The 16,274-nt window shown below is 41.2% G+C and overlaps 1 protein-coding gene across 1 annotated transcript in view; it reads left to right on the forward strand.

Moving 5' to 3' along the window:
• Positions 1 to 16,274, forward strand: part of ARHGEF4 (Rho guanine nucleotide exchange factor 4) — a 213,581-nt gene that overhangs the window by 12,751 nt on the left and 184,556 nt on the right. The window contains exons 2-3 of the mRNA XM_085069766.1: positions 2,476 to 2,511; positions 15,264 to 15,341. Of these exons, the coding sequence (XP_084925892.1) occupies positions 2,476 to 2,511; positions 15,264 to 15,341 (114 nt within the window). The remainder of the gene's footprint in view (positions 1 to 2,475; positions 2,512 to 15,263; positions 15,342 to 16,274) is intronic.

A 16,274-nucleotide genomic window follows, 5' to 3' on the forward strand; every position in this document is an offset into this window, starting at 1 on the left:
TGCCAATAGTCACAATATGGATACCTTTGGTAATCCAGAATGACCGAATGGTGGTCCTGTCCACCATTAAAGACTTTAACATCTGTGGAGTTGAATAGCTAGATAATATGCTGTTAATTATTAATATAGTAATTAACTTCTATAAATGCTGAGAGGACTTTTACAAAAGCTGTTATGGAGTGACTGAATTTTGCTGCCGAGTATTATTTTGTGACATTGGATATCCTTTCCTATTTGTTACAGTGAATTGAACAACCTTGAAACTCCAGCTAAACAAGTCTCTAATCTTTCTGAATTTGTATGGAATGACTAAGCTTTGGCTGAAAGTTTTCTGACATGGTCTGATCATGTCTCTTCCTGGCTTCCTTTCTTCTCTATGAAGGGCAAGCTCATGAATAAGATGCCTGGGAAATAAATGCCAGCAACTTTTATATAATGACATGAGGAGTAAGTATACAGCTCTTAAGGCAAGATTTTAAAAAGTTGCCATGTAACCACTTCTTTCAGAGGCAGCTTCTCTTAGAGTATTCTTGGGATATGCTCTGTATGTAAGATGCTAAACCTTGGGGCCCAAGTGAGGCAGAGGTTTTGGCTTTTCTAATGAGAAATGGGTAGGTTACTTCCCCAGTCACCTGCACACTGTTGTCACTGGCTGCTCCCTAATATGTTGCATCCATTGTCACTTGAACAGTGGCTAAGAAAGTGTGTGTGTCCAGCCCTTTCTAGAGGCAGGTACTGCTGTTTAGCTGTAATTACTCATCTGCGAACACTTGTCAAGTGACGTAAGCCTGACAGTTTTTACCTTTATGTAACAAGCATTCAGAAAAGAGCTGCCTGAATTTTTCCTTTTATGGTCTCTAGCTCTATTGTAACTGAAAATAACAGAGGAAAACTTTGGATATAGAGTAAATTTTTAGAATTAGGATTGCACAGTTTAGATATCTTCCAGTTTGCTGTTAAACTATCAAAATGCTGTCTTGGTGTATGCACTTTGAAACTGTTTTGTTCCATAGTCCACATTGAAATCTAGCATTCAAAGCAATTCAACATTTTAAGTGCTATTTTTAATGTATTTTGATATAGTTCAACTTCTATTACCTCTTCACTTCAAAAAATTACTTCTATGAAAACCCAAACAAACATAAGATTGTGATTTTGCAGCTGAATAAGTTATATGTGCATATAGGTAGTACAAGGTAGAATTTACCACAGCACTGTTTCTCCACCAACCCAGGCTCACCTTTGCTTGCTACCTCTGTCTGTGCTTCACTTTCCAAACCAGTATAAGCTTCCAACCTTTGAATGCCTACCTCCCCTGCCACCTGGGTGTTGCTTATCTTAAAGAATTTTCTTTTTCCAAGTTCTTCTTTTCAGACACAAATACTTCTATACAGGGTGTGGATTAAACACATTCTAGTGTCAGATTCCAGACTTCTAAAAGCAAAGTTCTCAGCAGAAAGGTTATACTCTGCTGGACTTAATTACATCCAAGACAGCGTTAGTACATTATTACAAGATAAACAGAATTTTTTTTCAGAGAATGACTTGCACCATGTACTGCCAAGCACTTTAAGCTGATCTGCTAAGCAATAAAGAGTTTAGGACTTGCTTATGATATGACACTAGAATTTTCTAATGCTCACGAGTTAGGGAGTTACACCTGACTTATATCACTGTGGAGTCAGAGCACGGTTGGCCATTTATGTAAAGTTAGCCTCAGAGAGATTCCAAACTGAACTATTTGTTTCAAAAAAATTTTCTGAATCCCCATCCAGACTAAGGTTTTCATGTGGTAGCACTACAAAATGTGATTACTGTTTTAGAGGGTGTGTGATCTTAAAGAGAAATGCTGAAAATATTAACGCATACATACTAACTGGGGTACTGATAGCCAGGAATTCTGCTCTCATCTTTTCTTTGCAGTGTGTGTAGATAAAGTTTCCCCTCCTCCTCTTATACAGAGCTGCTCCCTAAGTAACTGGTTAGGTTAAGTTAGGTTTTCCTTTTCTAACTGTTAGCTTTTCCTTTTCTTCATTTAACCCACCCTCTCAGAAAGAGTCCTGAATACATAAAAAGCTTTTGCAGTGTGCCCTGAAGCATGTCTGCTGATGAGGCACATACAATGTAATTATGGATAGCTCGATGCAGCATCATGAAGTGTCTTTGTTTACAACTTCTCTATCAGGAAAGTATAATGAACAGATTCACTGAGGAAATGCAAAAGCAGATGCCTTTGGCTGGCTCCTGTTGTTTTCTTTTTGGCAAAGACAGAGGGAGGAATCTACTCTGGGACAACCCCACTGAAGTCAGATGAGTTACACCAGGCAGAAACTGGAACTTTTTTCTTTTCTTCTTCTTCCTTTTTTTTTTTCCCCCTTTTTTTTTTTTTAAATTTTTGGTTGGTTGGTTGGTTGTTTTAAAGAACACTGTTTCCAGGTCTCTTTTCCCTGACTGTCACAATTTCTCTTTCCACAGAAAGCCTATGAGAAAAGACTGTCTGCTTCTAAAAAGGTAGGATATACTTTTAATCACTAATAGCTAATTTCCTCAGCTATATAAATTCTATATATATATCTACCAATGGGTGTAATAATAAAATTAATATATAACTATTTCTATTTTAAAAAATACTAAAAAGCTAAAATCTTCACTACTGAATGAGACAATAAGAACAGATTGTGCTGTGAGAGGGTTGGAGCATTTAACACACAGCTGTGCTGCTTCAAGTGCACGAGATGTGCTTAGAGCTGGCCTAGGCCAGCATATGATATCACTTTGAAATGTGTACTCATACCTGGCATGTACTGAGGTGTAACATTGGGCAGAGCTTCTGAGGGCAGATGTCTGTGGAAGCACCCCATTTCACATGTGTGAAAACTTTAGGGAAGAGAAACCTGTGGCAACTCATAGTATCATGCATATTTGCTAGTGATAATCTTGAAAACAAGTTTATTAGGGTACACATAGTATTGCACAGTGCAATAACAAAAGTTGGCAGGACTGCTGCTGCTTTCTGCTTGCTCGTGCAGTGACCATACTTCTGGGGTTTCTTCCTCTGCTGAGGGCCTGAATGGTGCCTCTCATATAAAACCTGCCATTTACAATTTGCCTTTTGCTGAGGCCTCCTTTGTGTTCACACAAGGCAGCTGGCAGGAGTGCTGACCTCCCCGGAGCAGAGCTTGCCAGCACTGCCTAATCAATATTCAGTAGCGTCGGCTGCTCATTGCAAACCCATTGATTATCTCTGGAAGGTTACTCCCCCTGTGTGTCACTTTTCAGTCTCTTGCCTTTACCTCCCCTCCACCCCCCCATTCCAGGCTCTCAAGAGGACAGAGTGCTGGGATGGAAATGAGGTTCTCTTTCAGAATCTGAATAGTTTGTTGTCAGATGTCAAAACAGTCTTTCAAAAGAAGGTGGTTTCCTCACTGCCAGACTTTTGTTTATACCAGGTTTGTGCTTTTAATTTCTGGGATACTTTTAATGATTATAAGCTCTGGCACTTGAGGCATTAGTTGTATTTGACTCAGGCAGGTTGCACTAAGCCTTGGTCTCCTGTGACCAAAGAAAAAGCTCCACATCTTTTGCACAGCTGTAGGTGACCTGTCTGACCTCTTGCATGGAGGGGGAGAGCCATGATTTCATATTCCATGCTATTCAAAAGTAAATGAACAGGGAGACTCATGGAAATGAAAAATGGCACAAACCCCTGTTTTCTGGTGTTCTCTGCTTAGAGCATACCCAATTCCTTTTTACTAACACAAGAGAGGAGACCAGTAAGGTTTGTGTGGCAAAATACCTGTCACATTACCCTAAAGTGAATTTGGTAAAAATCATAACAAGGTCTCTCCTTTAAAATGTGAATTGTCCACTTAAGTCTGTATTCAGTCATTAATACAGCAGTAGAGAACTGTGAAATAAATACGCAAGTCTAAACACTTGAATCTATTAGGTGTAGAAGAGTAAATACCAGATATTTAGACTGATACAAGAGTTACTTTTTTTAGAGAGTTACTTTAGTTTGATTTGGTTGCTTTGATTATAAATGTAACATTAACAATCACAGCAGAGATTACAGGCCAAGGTCAGAGGTCTCAAAGGAGGGGAGTGGACAGGTGGAGCTAAGTGACAGATGGGTAAAAGAAAGGCATTTGGCACAGAATAATTGTATTCCTATCTCTATGACACTACTTAGTTCAAATCAGTGTTCTTTCCAAAGAGCATAAACTGCACTGTGTTGTAAACTGTCTGCATTAGCAGAAGAATTGAGTCTGCAACTGATGGGTAGTAGTGCAGTGTCCAACTTCCTGTTTGTAATAAGGAGATTGAAAGCCAATAGCTCTCAAGCTTTATCCTGCTTGTCTCTTCTCAGCTTGGATTTAAGGCACCACTACATCCAAATGAGATGCTTCTGTCTGAAGAGAGCAATGCAAGTCAAAGCACAGTAGAAGTTAATGACTTACTGCTTCTGGCTTAATACTAAATGTTCCTGTAGAGGATGGCAGTATTCACTGTTCATGGAACAATACCACACCTGGTCAGCATCTTGCATTAGTGTGTCTTGGTTCATCTCATAGAGTGGTCTGGGGTTTGTCAGGTGCTGATGATTTAGCCCATCTCTCCAAGGACCAGTCCAGCAGCCAGCACTGTGACCATTGCCAGCAGTCTTGTCCTGTCCACTAGTACATACCAGAGATGATGACAGAGATGTAAAAAATGGCAAGCTGGCATTAATTGGGGTTTGTTTAGCCAAGGGGGTTTCCTGTCAGCTCCCCATCTTCCTGAATGAGGCATGTGACACAACAGACCTGCCTGACTGCCAGAGGAAGTTTGTTTAAGTGTAGATGAGGGGTTAAAGTGAGAGTGGACAAGGGAGAGACAGCTCCTCAGCTGGCACAGCAGAAGAGTGACTCTACATGCCATCATTTTTGTCAGGAAGTACTTTCTTTTTGGTGTTAGTTGTTAGCCTTCTGGCATTAGTTAGTGTTTTGGTTATTGTCTATAAAAAGGCTGTGTTGCTACTAAAAGAAGATCCCTGAGACGCAGTTTTGTAATACGTTTGGGACCAATGACATTTATATCCAGTTTGTCTTTTGGCTGTCTTCAACACACCTGAGACATACTTAAAGGATGAGGTGAAGGTAATATTATGCCATGGTTAGAGAATATTATCAGTGTATTACAAAGGAAATCTTAACAGAGAGCCTACGGTTCCCATTTCTCTACTTGGCAGAACCTTCCTGTCCCATTTACATTTACATTACCCTTTAGCAATCACTGCAGTGCTAGAGGGAAATGCTGAATGGAATGTATTTCTAGCTATTGCTGCTGATGGAGCAAAGAAAGTCAGCATGTTGGGATCAAAATGCTTACATCAATCACCAGCAGATCTATCTGATGTAGCAGAAATATCTGTCCGTTGCATCTCCTTTCCACCTGTGCTTTAGGGTGTACTGAGTGTTTAGAGAACCAGAGTTCTCTTGGGGCTGCATTGACAGCCTGTGGGTTAAAGAGCTGTTGTGGTTTGACACTAGCCAAATACCAGGCATCCACGACAACCGCTCACTTGCTCTCTCCTACCACAGCTGGGCAGAGGAGAGGAAAAAAACATTCGGCAATGGGGTCATGAGGGATCATAAGGACCGGGAGGAAACACTCCAAGGACAAAACACGCTCAACTTAGTACAAAATAAATTTCTTACTAACAAAATCAGAGGAGGATAATGAGAAGTAAAATAAACCCTTAAAGACACCTTTTTTCCCCAAACCCTCCCTCCTTCCCACCGACAGCCCAGCGATACAGGGCATGGGGGGGTTTGGTCAGTTCATCACCGAGATTTTCTTCCACTGCTCAGAGAGAGAGGAGTCCTTCCCCTGCTATGCCGTGGGGTTCTTCCCTCAAGAGACAGTTCTCCATGAACTTCTCCAAAGTGCAAAAGTCAGCATTTCCCATTATAAGTTAAATATATTTCTAGTAGATAGAGGTGAGCTCTTGTCCTGCATTACCAGACATCATCTTTGATTAAATACTAGTAAAAAGGCCCACTAAAAAAATCTGTCCTGTGTGTCTATAACCTGAATTGCAATGGCAAAGTTGCTACAGATCTTTGTTGCCTTCTGTGTTGGAGTTGTGACAACTACTTTCTCCTGAGCTGATGAACTGTAGTGTTGGTTATCCTCTGTTTGCTGTCAGTTCAAGCTCTGCAAGCAAAGATAGAATCTGAATTCATTTGTCTGCTGTTAGAACTTGCTTTCATTCTGGTACTTCAAAGGCTGTTGTAGAAAGAGTAGTGGTGGTATGTGCTTCTCAGTTCACAAGGTGGAATTATTACATGCAATGATTATACTTTTCAGGTATTTGCTCTGCAGTCAAGAGAGTGAGTTTGTTTCATTGGTCAAATTTAATTTTAACATAACATTGGTATGTAATAAATGCACCTTTAGCTTTCTGATAACTTGATTTAACTTTCAATGTGGAGCAGTGTTTAGAAGATGACCATGTCCTTTGCAAAGAAGGAAAAGGGAATGATAAAAAAGCATTTTTTGCTTTGCAATTTTTTATGATAAAGAACAAAACCCAAAAGATAATGCTGTCCTTACTCACTATAAATTATGTGCTTTCCTCAAAGATCAGAAAAGCACATAGTTTGCAGAGAGTCAGGACAGCATTGTATTTTCCTTTAAATATGCTTGTACTTTTTTTGTATAGAACTTTTTTTTTTGTATAGAACTTATCACCATGGTGTCTGAGTCTCTTCTCCATGCATTCAGTCTTCCAGTATCTTTTTGTGATGTAGCAAAAAGAAAGTGAGGGGTGAATACAGTGAATTATTTGCTCAAGGTCATTCAGCAAGTCTAAGAGCAAGGAACTGAATGCAGCTAACCTAACGCTCATATATTGTCTATCCTTTATTCTAGAAATGAATGAATCCCAAAGATTGAAAGAAATCTACAATATTATCTCCCATAGCTATTTTCTGTGTAGATTGACTCATACCCAGGCTTTTCTTTGGTATCCTTTCAGAGTAGTAGATGAAAGGCAGACATGTTCAACAGTAAGCCCCTGTTTACAGCATGACATTTGAGTTTACGTCACTGTAGCCTCCTTTTTTGTTATAACTGTTTCTGTGCACTGTCCTCTTTGCCTGCCTGGTGCAGAGAATCCCATTCTATAGAAACTTGCTTGTAAACTGCTGAGCTCGTGGCCAGCGAGGACAAGGGGTTTGCCTGAGAGCAATGTAGAGCTACTTCCTTCACACGTTGCTGCTCTGGCTTCCTTTGGTCATTTGTGACCTGTTTCCCCTTTTTGCCAGTTATGCAAATGGGAGCTCCTGTTTGGGGTGATCCTGGCCCTGGAGCTCCTCCTGGTTCAGAATGGCAGCAAAGAGCATTTTGATATCCCCACTCTACATCAGTGTTGATGAGCCTGCACCATATAAAGAGCACTGGGGTGCTCAGAAAGATGCTTTCTTCTTGGTAGATGCCTGCTTATGGTGGTGGTATTCTCACTCTCTCTGGAGTTTGCAGCAAGAGTGCAGAGGTGCAACTTTTTCTTCTTTCCACTGCAGTGTCCCTCAGTGGGGGCAAAGTGCATGGCTTAAATATCCCTCGTCCCCTAAGTGCTGTGCTAACCTGGGAGACCAAAGTCCTTTTTTTCTCATTGCTTGAACTCAGTTTCTCTCTTCTTTCAGGTGACAAAGGGAAAGATCTCTGGGGAAGTCATGCTCCCATCAGGTCCTTTAGCCGATCCACTATGGTTTCAAATCAGAGTTTGTCCACTAGTTTTGGATTTAGGGGGCAAGTCAGGATGCTGAGGAGTGTGACTGCACTGTATGTGGATCTTAAGTTTGGAAGAATTTTCTTTTCCCATGTGGAGTTGGAATACTTTTTATCAAAATCTGCATTCCTGGAGGGTTTGGATATATTTCTGTCCTTATGTGCATGCCAATCCATGGAAACTTAACCTCTGCTGCCATCTCATCCATGAAATGAATGGATTACTGGGAGTCCTGACTATCCCAAAATGGGCAGTGGGGGAATGCAATGGTACCCAGTATCAGAGTTAACACTCTGACTACTGAAATTGCGAAGGACCATCTTTTACAGTCCTGAAAAACTTGAAGAATTGCTTTTTAGTAAGTTTTTAGCTTAATTCCTAAGGAAATGATGCAGCTGGGAGGTCTATATCTGTCTGTCTCACTGCATGTACCTTTTGAAACTGCTGGCAGTTTTTAACCAAATTTAAAAGAGGGGTAGAAGAGTATCAAAACTTCCTGAAAGTTTTATAAACATTGGCAGTTAAGTAATCAAGGAATATTCAAATTGGTGCTCTTACCAAGGGAACTCTCACCAAATGTGTTTTTATTGACAAGCCCCAACTGGTCAGTCAGCATTTATGGGTGGGAACAGAGCTAATGTGAGAAAGGGTAAATTAGGGGGCAAAAATCTGTAGGAAACCAGGCTTCATCAGTTCTATCTCTTGGGGAACAAGCTGTTGTTTAGCAGAGCACGGAGATGCTGCATAGATGTGAAACCTCAGTTACAGTTTAGCTTTTGTCTTTTAGTAACAGAGTGTAATGTGTAGAGACTCTTTTAACATTTGGACAGTAGAGCTGAACAAAACCAAGACCATTATACGCAATATCTGTCAAGACTTGTGAATGGTCTGTGTTAGCCTGCCAAATGCAAATGAGGATTATCCATTCATTTAGTCCAAGAGAGAAAATGATATAACTTCTTTGGTTCAATTACTTTACTGTGACAAATAAACAAGGAAGAGAGGATTCCAACATGGACAATGGAGAACTTCAGGTAACTGTAAGGGCTGAAGAAATCACACTGCTCTGATGGTAAGCCTTATTTTACATTCTTTACTCAGACATAGTCCCTACATCTTCAAAGTTATTTATATGCTCCCCCCAGAAGTAGAGAATCGTGTAGAATTGAGACCCGAGTCTCACTTATTTACCTTGGACTTTTAAGGCAAGGATATTCTTGTCTTGGTTGGAATATGGGTTGTTCTCAAGCAGCCAGAGCTATCGGGTTTTCTCTCTGCTGTATTAGTCAAAGCACTAGTGCAATTTTTTACATCTCTGTCATGAAGTAGAGACATTCCACTGTTTCCAAATGCTGGTCACGGGTGGGAGTGAAAGGGATGTAGAGCTGAAAAATCCTGACAAGTATCCACCATGTGAGTCCCCAGCACTTTTCAGAAGGGGGCCACAAGGAAAGGGTTCAGCAGCTCCTCTGCACCTCAACCGAGTTTGTGAGACTCACCTAAGGAGCCAGTAAGGCTCTGGGAAAAATGGATAGGCTAGAGAGGAAGCAGACATGCATTTATGGTTGCTGATAAAGTTGACTCTCTCCATAGATGGACATGGTCCAAAACAGCTGAGTAGCTCCAAAGCGGCAGGTTGGATGCCATTGTGGCGCACTCCCCTGACCACTGTCTGTTGTCCAGAGATGGGGGTCCCATGTCATTGTGGGGACTGAGCTGACAGACTGTGCCTGTACACCTTCAGGCTAGCTAGGAAATACTCAGCAAGGGAGTGGGTCCTATTCAGCCCAGACGTCAACAAACTGCTACAAAAGCAGACTCTCACCTGAGTGACCTGCCCCACAAGCTGGAGCTTTCTTGGCAAAGTAGCTGTTCTTCCTTGCAAAGCCTCACGTCCTCACCAGCACCATGTTAATGACTGGTCACTCAGGACAAAAACCTCTCATGCATCATACAGAGATCACAGACCTTCAGTTCCTATAGCTTCAAGCAGGTTTCATCAGCACCCTTTCACTGCAAGTCTTAGCAACTTAGTTTAGAAAATAAAAATGAAGTTTGCAACCTTTGTCTCACAATAATGTTTTTTTTGAAAGATAATGGACTATTTCAGTTGAAGTAGTTATTTCAGAAGACTGATTTGGAGGGACACTTGATGTGTGGTTCATCTTTCTTTCCCAACACTGGCAGGTTGCTTTCTTCTCCCAGACGTAGCTCAGTTCAAAAATGTATTTGCTCAGCTATTTTTGAAGGAAATGGAGTGGGGGCAGCTTGCCCTCTGCTGGCTGCTGGCGTCCAGGAGTTAGAGGGAACTCCTCCTGCAGCACGGCCAGGGACTTTCGGAGCTCATTTTGTGATCTGCCCAACTCTGCGGGAATATAAACTGGTTAGACCCAGATGGGTGTTGACATAAAAGCCCCTTCTTTAAAGTGACTGCCATGGGAAATGGCGTTGTCTGTCAGCAACCAGCATGAGCAGTAGTGTAATCGTCCTCTGACTTGAACTTTAACCATCAGGTGTCAGCCTAGTCCTGTCTCAAGGAGTTGTACCAGTTATCTCCTATCCAACAAGCTCCCTTTCTCTGCCCCACCATGCGCACAAGAATGAGGGACAGGTGCTCCCAGTGAAGTCAACAGCACCTTCATATTCCCTTGGAGAGAAAAAATAAAGGGATAGATGGGTAAGTCAGGAATGGCTAGTACTGCTTCCTGCATGTTGTTGTCTTTTATGAGAAGGTATAACACACATAGGCTGTGCCCTCCTCTTGCTCAGTGCAGGAAAGGTGACCAAGGGTGGCACAGTCCCTCCCAGGGCTCCACTGTGCAGTCAGGATTATATAGAGCTTGTGCTTTCATACTCAAACCTGCCCACCCTCCAGCTCCTCTGTCCTTGTGAACTCTTTTTTCACCCTGAATTTGTTTTGCTATGACCTCTTGTCAAAAAGAAAAGCTGTTTCCATAATCCTTATATTTCATGTTTTGATGTTAATCCTGACATTCTTTACCTAAATCCAAATATGCACTGCCTTTACGATTTAAAAGGAAAAATACTTATCTTGGATCTTAAATGCCTAATTGCATCTGACTAAACAAGGCTGCTTTAAAATAGACCCCAGAAAGAAAAGATCCAATTGTTTGCTTGTTAAATACTAAATTAAAACAAAACCCTGAGGAAATGAAGGGGTGGCAGTCAATGGTGTTACAGTTGCATAGGGACCAATAGTTAGAAAAGTGGCATATATCCAGGAGAGGCCCACAGCAAAAAGGGGAAACCCGGCTCGCATGGAGAGTGGAATAAGGTACGGCAGAAACTGATTTGTATTTGCAAATGCAATTTAAGAGACAACTGTGTATATATTCTGTAGTTTGAAGACTGTTCATTAAATAATATGAAAGAAAGTGAAGAATAAAGTAATTATGATGACAAGAAACAACTCAAAACACTACTGTAATTTTTCTTTAGCTCCCTGAAGACTGCAGGTCTTTGTGTTTCAATGCATGAGCTACTGTTTGGCATGCTTCCTGAACCACTTTGTCTATTCAGTTCTTGCTAATGTGAAAGTGCCCAGACTCCCTGGAAAGGCAGCTTTGTTGGAAACCTTTCATTATCAAGGATTAGCTGTTTGGTAAACCTGTGTCCCCTTTAACAGTTTGACGGGAAGTACCAACTAATGAAGGGCTCATTGTGGTGATGCTGTGAGTGTGGGACTGGAGGCTGTTTTATTGCTCAACTTGCAAACCAGGCTCCTTTGTGCTAAAGGGAAACTGAGTCATGCCCTTTGAGTCTGCTGAAAACATGTGGTGAAAAATATGCTTTCCTTTCTTGGTGCTTTTGCCTTGTTTGTGGTCTAAAGTCTTCACATATCTGGGAATTTTGTTGATATGTTACCGAATCATGTCTTTAGATTTGAAAAGGCTTGTGTCAAAGCCTAGGTATAGCTTACATGAAACATTTCCATATAATACCAATATGAAAAACTGAAATAACACAAACGATTAAAGGCCTTCATCAACTCACAGTGTAGTTGTAAAGCTTTTTAATGAACCAAATCTGAACATCCTCATCCCACCTCTAGTCAGGTAGTAGGCGTGGCAGACAAGTATAGGATTTACATCTTCACTGATAAGCTTCCATAAGTGTTTTAAATCTCGAGAGATTTATTGAAATCTTTTATGAAAGTAATGGAAATTAAATCCCTTCTCTGTGAAAAGTGTTCCGGTATAACCTAAATCATGAAGAAATACTGCTGAAAATCATCATTAGATTCTGTGATGTCAAATGGGATCCTTTTATATCTACAATAAATCTTTCTCATTGAAACTCCCACACCACTCACAACCCCAGTGTTGCCCAGTGTCTGCAAACGCAAAGGAGCAAAGAAAGACGGCTCTGTAAACCACACGGGAAAGAAAACATAGCCCTACCCACAGCCCCAACCAGGCTCCATGTGTTTGGGGAAGCGAGCGTGGAAGTACCCAGGGACCTGTTAAAGGCCCAGAGACTGCTAAGCCCCAATGCTCTTGTGTGGAGGGGTCAGGTCAGTGTGGAACTGCTCGTGTTTAATTGGGAGAAGGCCCCAAGTATGTGGTTTGGATTTTGCTCTCCCTCTCTGTTAAAGCTTATCAGGCCAAGTGCAGAAAGTGTCCCTACTGATCCAGAACACAGGTGACACAACTGGTTCCTGCCAAGGGAGGTGGCTCTTGATGAGTGTTATTAACTCTGTGTGAGCAAGGAGAGCAGTCAGGTAACCCAGGGATGTGTGTGTGTGTGACTGGGGGAGTCATGGAAGAGATTGTGATCTAATGCAGAATTTTGAACTCATTATCTGTTCTGCATTGAAAAGCTGCAAGAACATTACTCACGCACATAAATGTGTGTGGTGGGAAGTGGCTGGAGAGTGGCCAAGAATACAGAGAGTATTACAGCCTACATCTCATTCTCCCAAATATTACCAGCATGTAGCCAAATTCAGAGAGAAGGCAGTAAGAACGATTCTATTTAATTATTATAATTATTATTATAATATAGTAATTGCAGCTACAGAGGTCCTTTCTGATTAGCATGGAGACCTTACTTTAGAGCATTGCAAACAGGATCCTGGTCAGTTTTAGAAGTCCTGGACATAAATACAGCAAGTACTGTTGACCCATTTGTCAGAAATCTGGTGACCACATAAAGAGAGGTGCTGTGCTGAAGGGGTTTCAACCACTCTAGCTCAGCCTTCAAAGCTTTCCTGCCTCTGGGCCGGGGGCATCCGCTCAGGGTTTGTTGATCCTAATTTGATCCCTCCTGGCTTAAGTCACAAATTAACTGTACACAACCATCTACCAGTGAAATGAAACAGAAATGTGGAAACCACCTGTGGCCCTTACCTGGCCTGTGCACAGCACCAAGGTTTTCCTGCTTGGGGCTGTTCGGCAGAACCTTCCACCAGAGGGCAGCTGGGAAAAGGAATGTGATGGGCTTGCCTGGCTCAGGATGAGACAGCAGCTAATTCGATGCTAATTATTATGGTTGTAACTTCCTCCCTAACCAGATGCAATCCCCTTCAGCCATTTCCAATGGCATTATGCTTAGGGAATGCTTCCCACAATAAAAGTAAAGGCAGCGTTCTTTCCCAATTGCCCCAAGATCCATTCTCAGACGTAATCTGAGCTAGACACAGTACAATTAGTTATTTGTGTTCCTGAATTAGCAAAAGGCTAAGCTTTAAAAATCCAGTAATGCCTCTGAATGATGTGTTTGTAATAAGTTTATCCCTGAGCTCCATTAAGTGCAGATCTGGTACGCTTTCTGCAGTCTAATGTGGGAAGAGCAGAGGAGTAGCAGCTTTTTACTCAGCACTGCATCTCTTCTATTTATGAATAGTGTGGACTGACTTTGGAGCCACTTCTAGACATAAAAAGCCTGTGGTGAAAAACTGGTAGGATCACAAGTGAAAATAAGTGGCAGCTGCTTCCTGGTGTTGTTGTACATGTAGAATATAGGGAATGGAGCAAAACTACTTGTACTAAGTACTTACTTTGCCTTTCCTTGTGATGAAAGAAAGAGCTACCCAGCTACCAGACTTGTTATCCATCTGCACTACCATATCCCACACTCCCTGTGGCCATGATGTGTGCTTTTGCTGTTACATGTTACAGATAATCACTGAAGACTCAGACAAAAGATTCAGTGTTTTTCAAATAGAGACAAGTAGCAGCTTTGACCACCCCCTAATCTCAGATGACTAATCTCACTCTACTTGTGTTTTTTTCTGTTCAAACATTCTTTTTTTTTCAGTTTCTTTCATTTAGTTTCCCTTTTATTTATACTGTTACTTTCTCTGGGGGAAGAGATTTGCTCCTCTGTCTCATGTTGAGGCTAAAGTCAGTGAGGTCTCTAGTGCACTAACAGCAGTTCTTTCTATGGAAATTAATCGGGCTTCACAGAAGCTGGAGACAGATGATGCTTGCAGTTGAAATATTATTTCAAGGTTTTAATGTCATGTTGTAAACCAGAAGCTTCTCATGTTGTAAATGAGAAGCTACACCACTATTAATCTGTCACAAAGGTAGCAAAACCCACTCAGTAATGACAAATTCCTCTCCCTCCAGAGATACCACTCACATTAAACCTGAATGTTTGTTATTTCCAAAGTTTTAATGAAGACCTTGCATTGAACTGAGAGGGGGGCTGTACTCCCAGAGCTGAAAACATTCTGCCGCTTGTTGCCTCCTTTGCAGCTTTTGACTGGGAACTTGATATTTAAGTATTCCTGATAGCTCTTAGTTTGTGTGACTGGTGTCTGATGATCAGGACAAACACGGGAGATAGTTGGCAGGAACATTCCCTCCAGATGACAACAGGCTGGAGACAGGATATGGAAAGAGTGGGGGGGATAGGAACCTAAAAGAAAGACCCATTAACCTTGAAAGCATGCAGAAGTGAGGAGTAGAGCTCCTGTCAGTGATAACCAGCAGAAACTTTTTTCCTCCCGGAAATCCATAGTGGTACCCAAATGAAGCCATAGCTTATGCAATGGCTCCTGCTGGCAAGGGAGCATGGGCTGTGCAATTCCTTACCAGCCTGTCCTCAGTTCTCCATGGACACAGGGCTGTTTTGGTGCCTAATGCAGTTGCTTGTTCCCTCTTGTCTGTAATCCGAACAAAGATGATAATAAACTCAATTCTTAAGTGAGTTTTGTCCATCCCTGTGTTAAGGGAAACATGGAAGTTGTGAAAACCCATTTATGTATTGTAATTAAAGACTGTACTCATACATAGTGTCGCACAAGTCAGCTTAATTCTGGTGATTCTTATTGTTTGAGAGCTTCATTTTGCAACAAGAATGATGTTCCTTTAACCCTATTTTCTACAAATAGTTTTCCGTTAAATCAAGAAAGCTTTTTTTCCCCATGGGTAGGTGGACTGGAAGCAGAAGTGTTGATGACTCCTTGTTTTCTAAAGATCAAATTGATTTTTTAAAAATTTCTTCCTATATCTCTACACAGGAGTGCCAAGGAAGTGCTGTAAGAGCTGCTGGAGAAATAGCAGAGAGTACTTCTGAGAAGCCACAGTGCCACACTGAGGTGAGAGTTGCTTCTGTTTGAGTTGGGATTGTGCTTTCCATTTGTGGTATAGTCAGAAAGGCTCTTTGCAGTGACTGGAACTAATCATCTGTGCTCTACCAGTTTAAAGCAAATTCTGGCTTCTTACGTGGGCATCTTTAAGCATCACAAGAAAATGTGCAGAAAAGAATCTATTTAAACATGATCCATACCAGGTACCAGCTTTAAAAGCTGCCAGCTGTCTTTAAAGAAATTTTGGAACATCTGTCAGTGGAAATTTAATTTTATAGCATAATTTTTCTATCAAGCTCTGACAATACCAAATACACAAATGTAAGTTCACTCACTCCTCTCATGTATTATATTGAATTATGATAGTTTTTTAATTATATGAGAGTAAAATAAATATTATGTACAGTGTAACAGAATTTAATTTATTGATTCATCTGAAGACAATGCAACCTAAAGGTCTTCAGCCCTTCTTAGGATTGTCTCCCACATTTGTACAAAAACTACAGCTCAAAAACTCAAAGCAGCAGTGGAACTTTTTTGCATGATTATGAACTATGGGGAATTAGCTGTTGTTTGTGTCTGTCAAACTATCAGATTGCAGAACTGAATCCTTTTTTTCATATTGAAATGAGTTGAATAAGTCAATGTCTCAAACCTTGTACCTGGAACCCTGTTTGATGCTAGTTTTACAAGTTCATTTCATTAATTTTCATGACATTATGTAGACCTGTTTTATGAAGTTCATAATGCTCTCAGACCTCTCACACCTTTCTGTGTAATTTGTGCGCCTCCACTTTGATAGGACTTAAGCGCCTTCCATTCTTTGTGTTTGCTGTTCCATTATAGCAATTCAGGGAGGTACCATTATCCTTGGGCAAAAGTTGAAGGGAGGTGCAACAGCTATGATACAGCTTGTTTCTGCTCTGTCTTTTCACATAATTG

This window comes from Lichenostomus cassidix, chromosome 9 (genome assembly GCF_008360975.1).
Source record: "Lichenostomus cassidix isolate B80296 chromosome 9, HeHo_3.0, whole genome shotgun sequence".
Lineage (NCBI taxonomy): Eukaryota > Metazoa > Chordata > Aves > Passeriformes > Meliphagidae > Lichenostomus > Lichenostomus cassidix.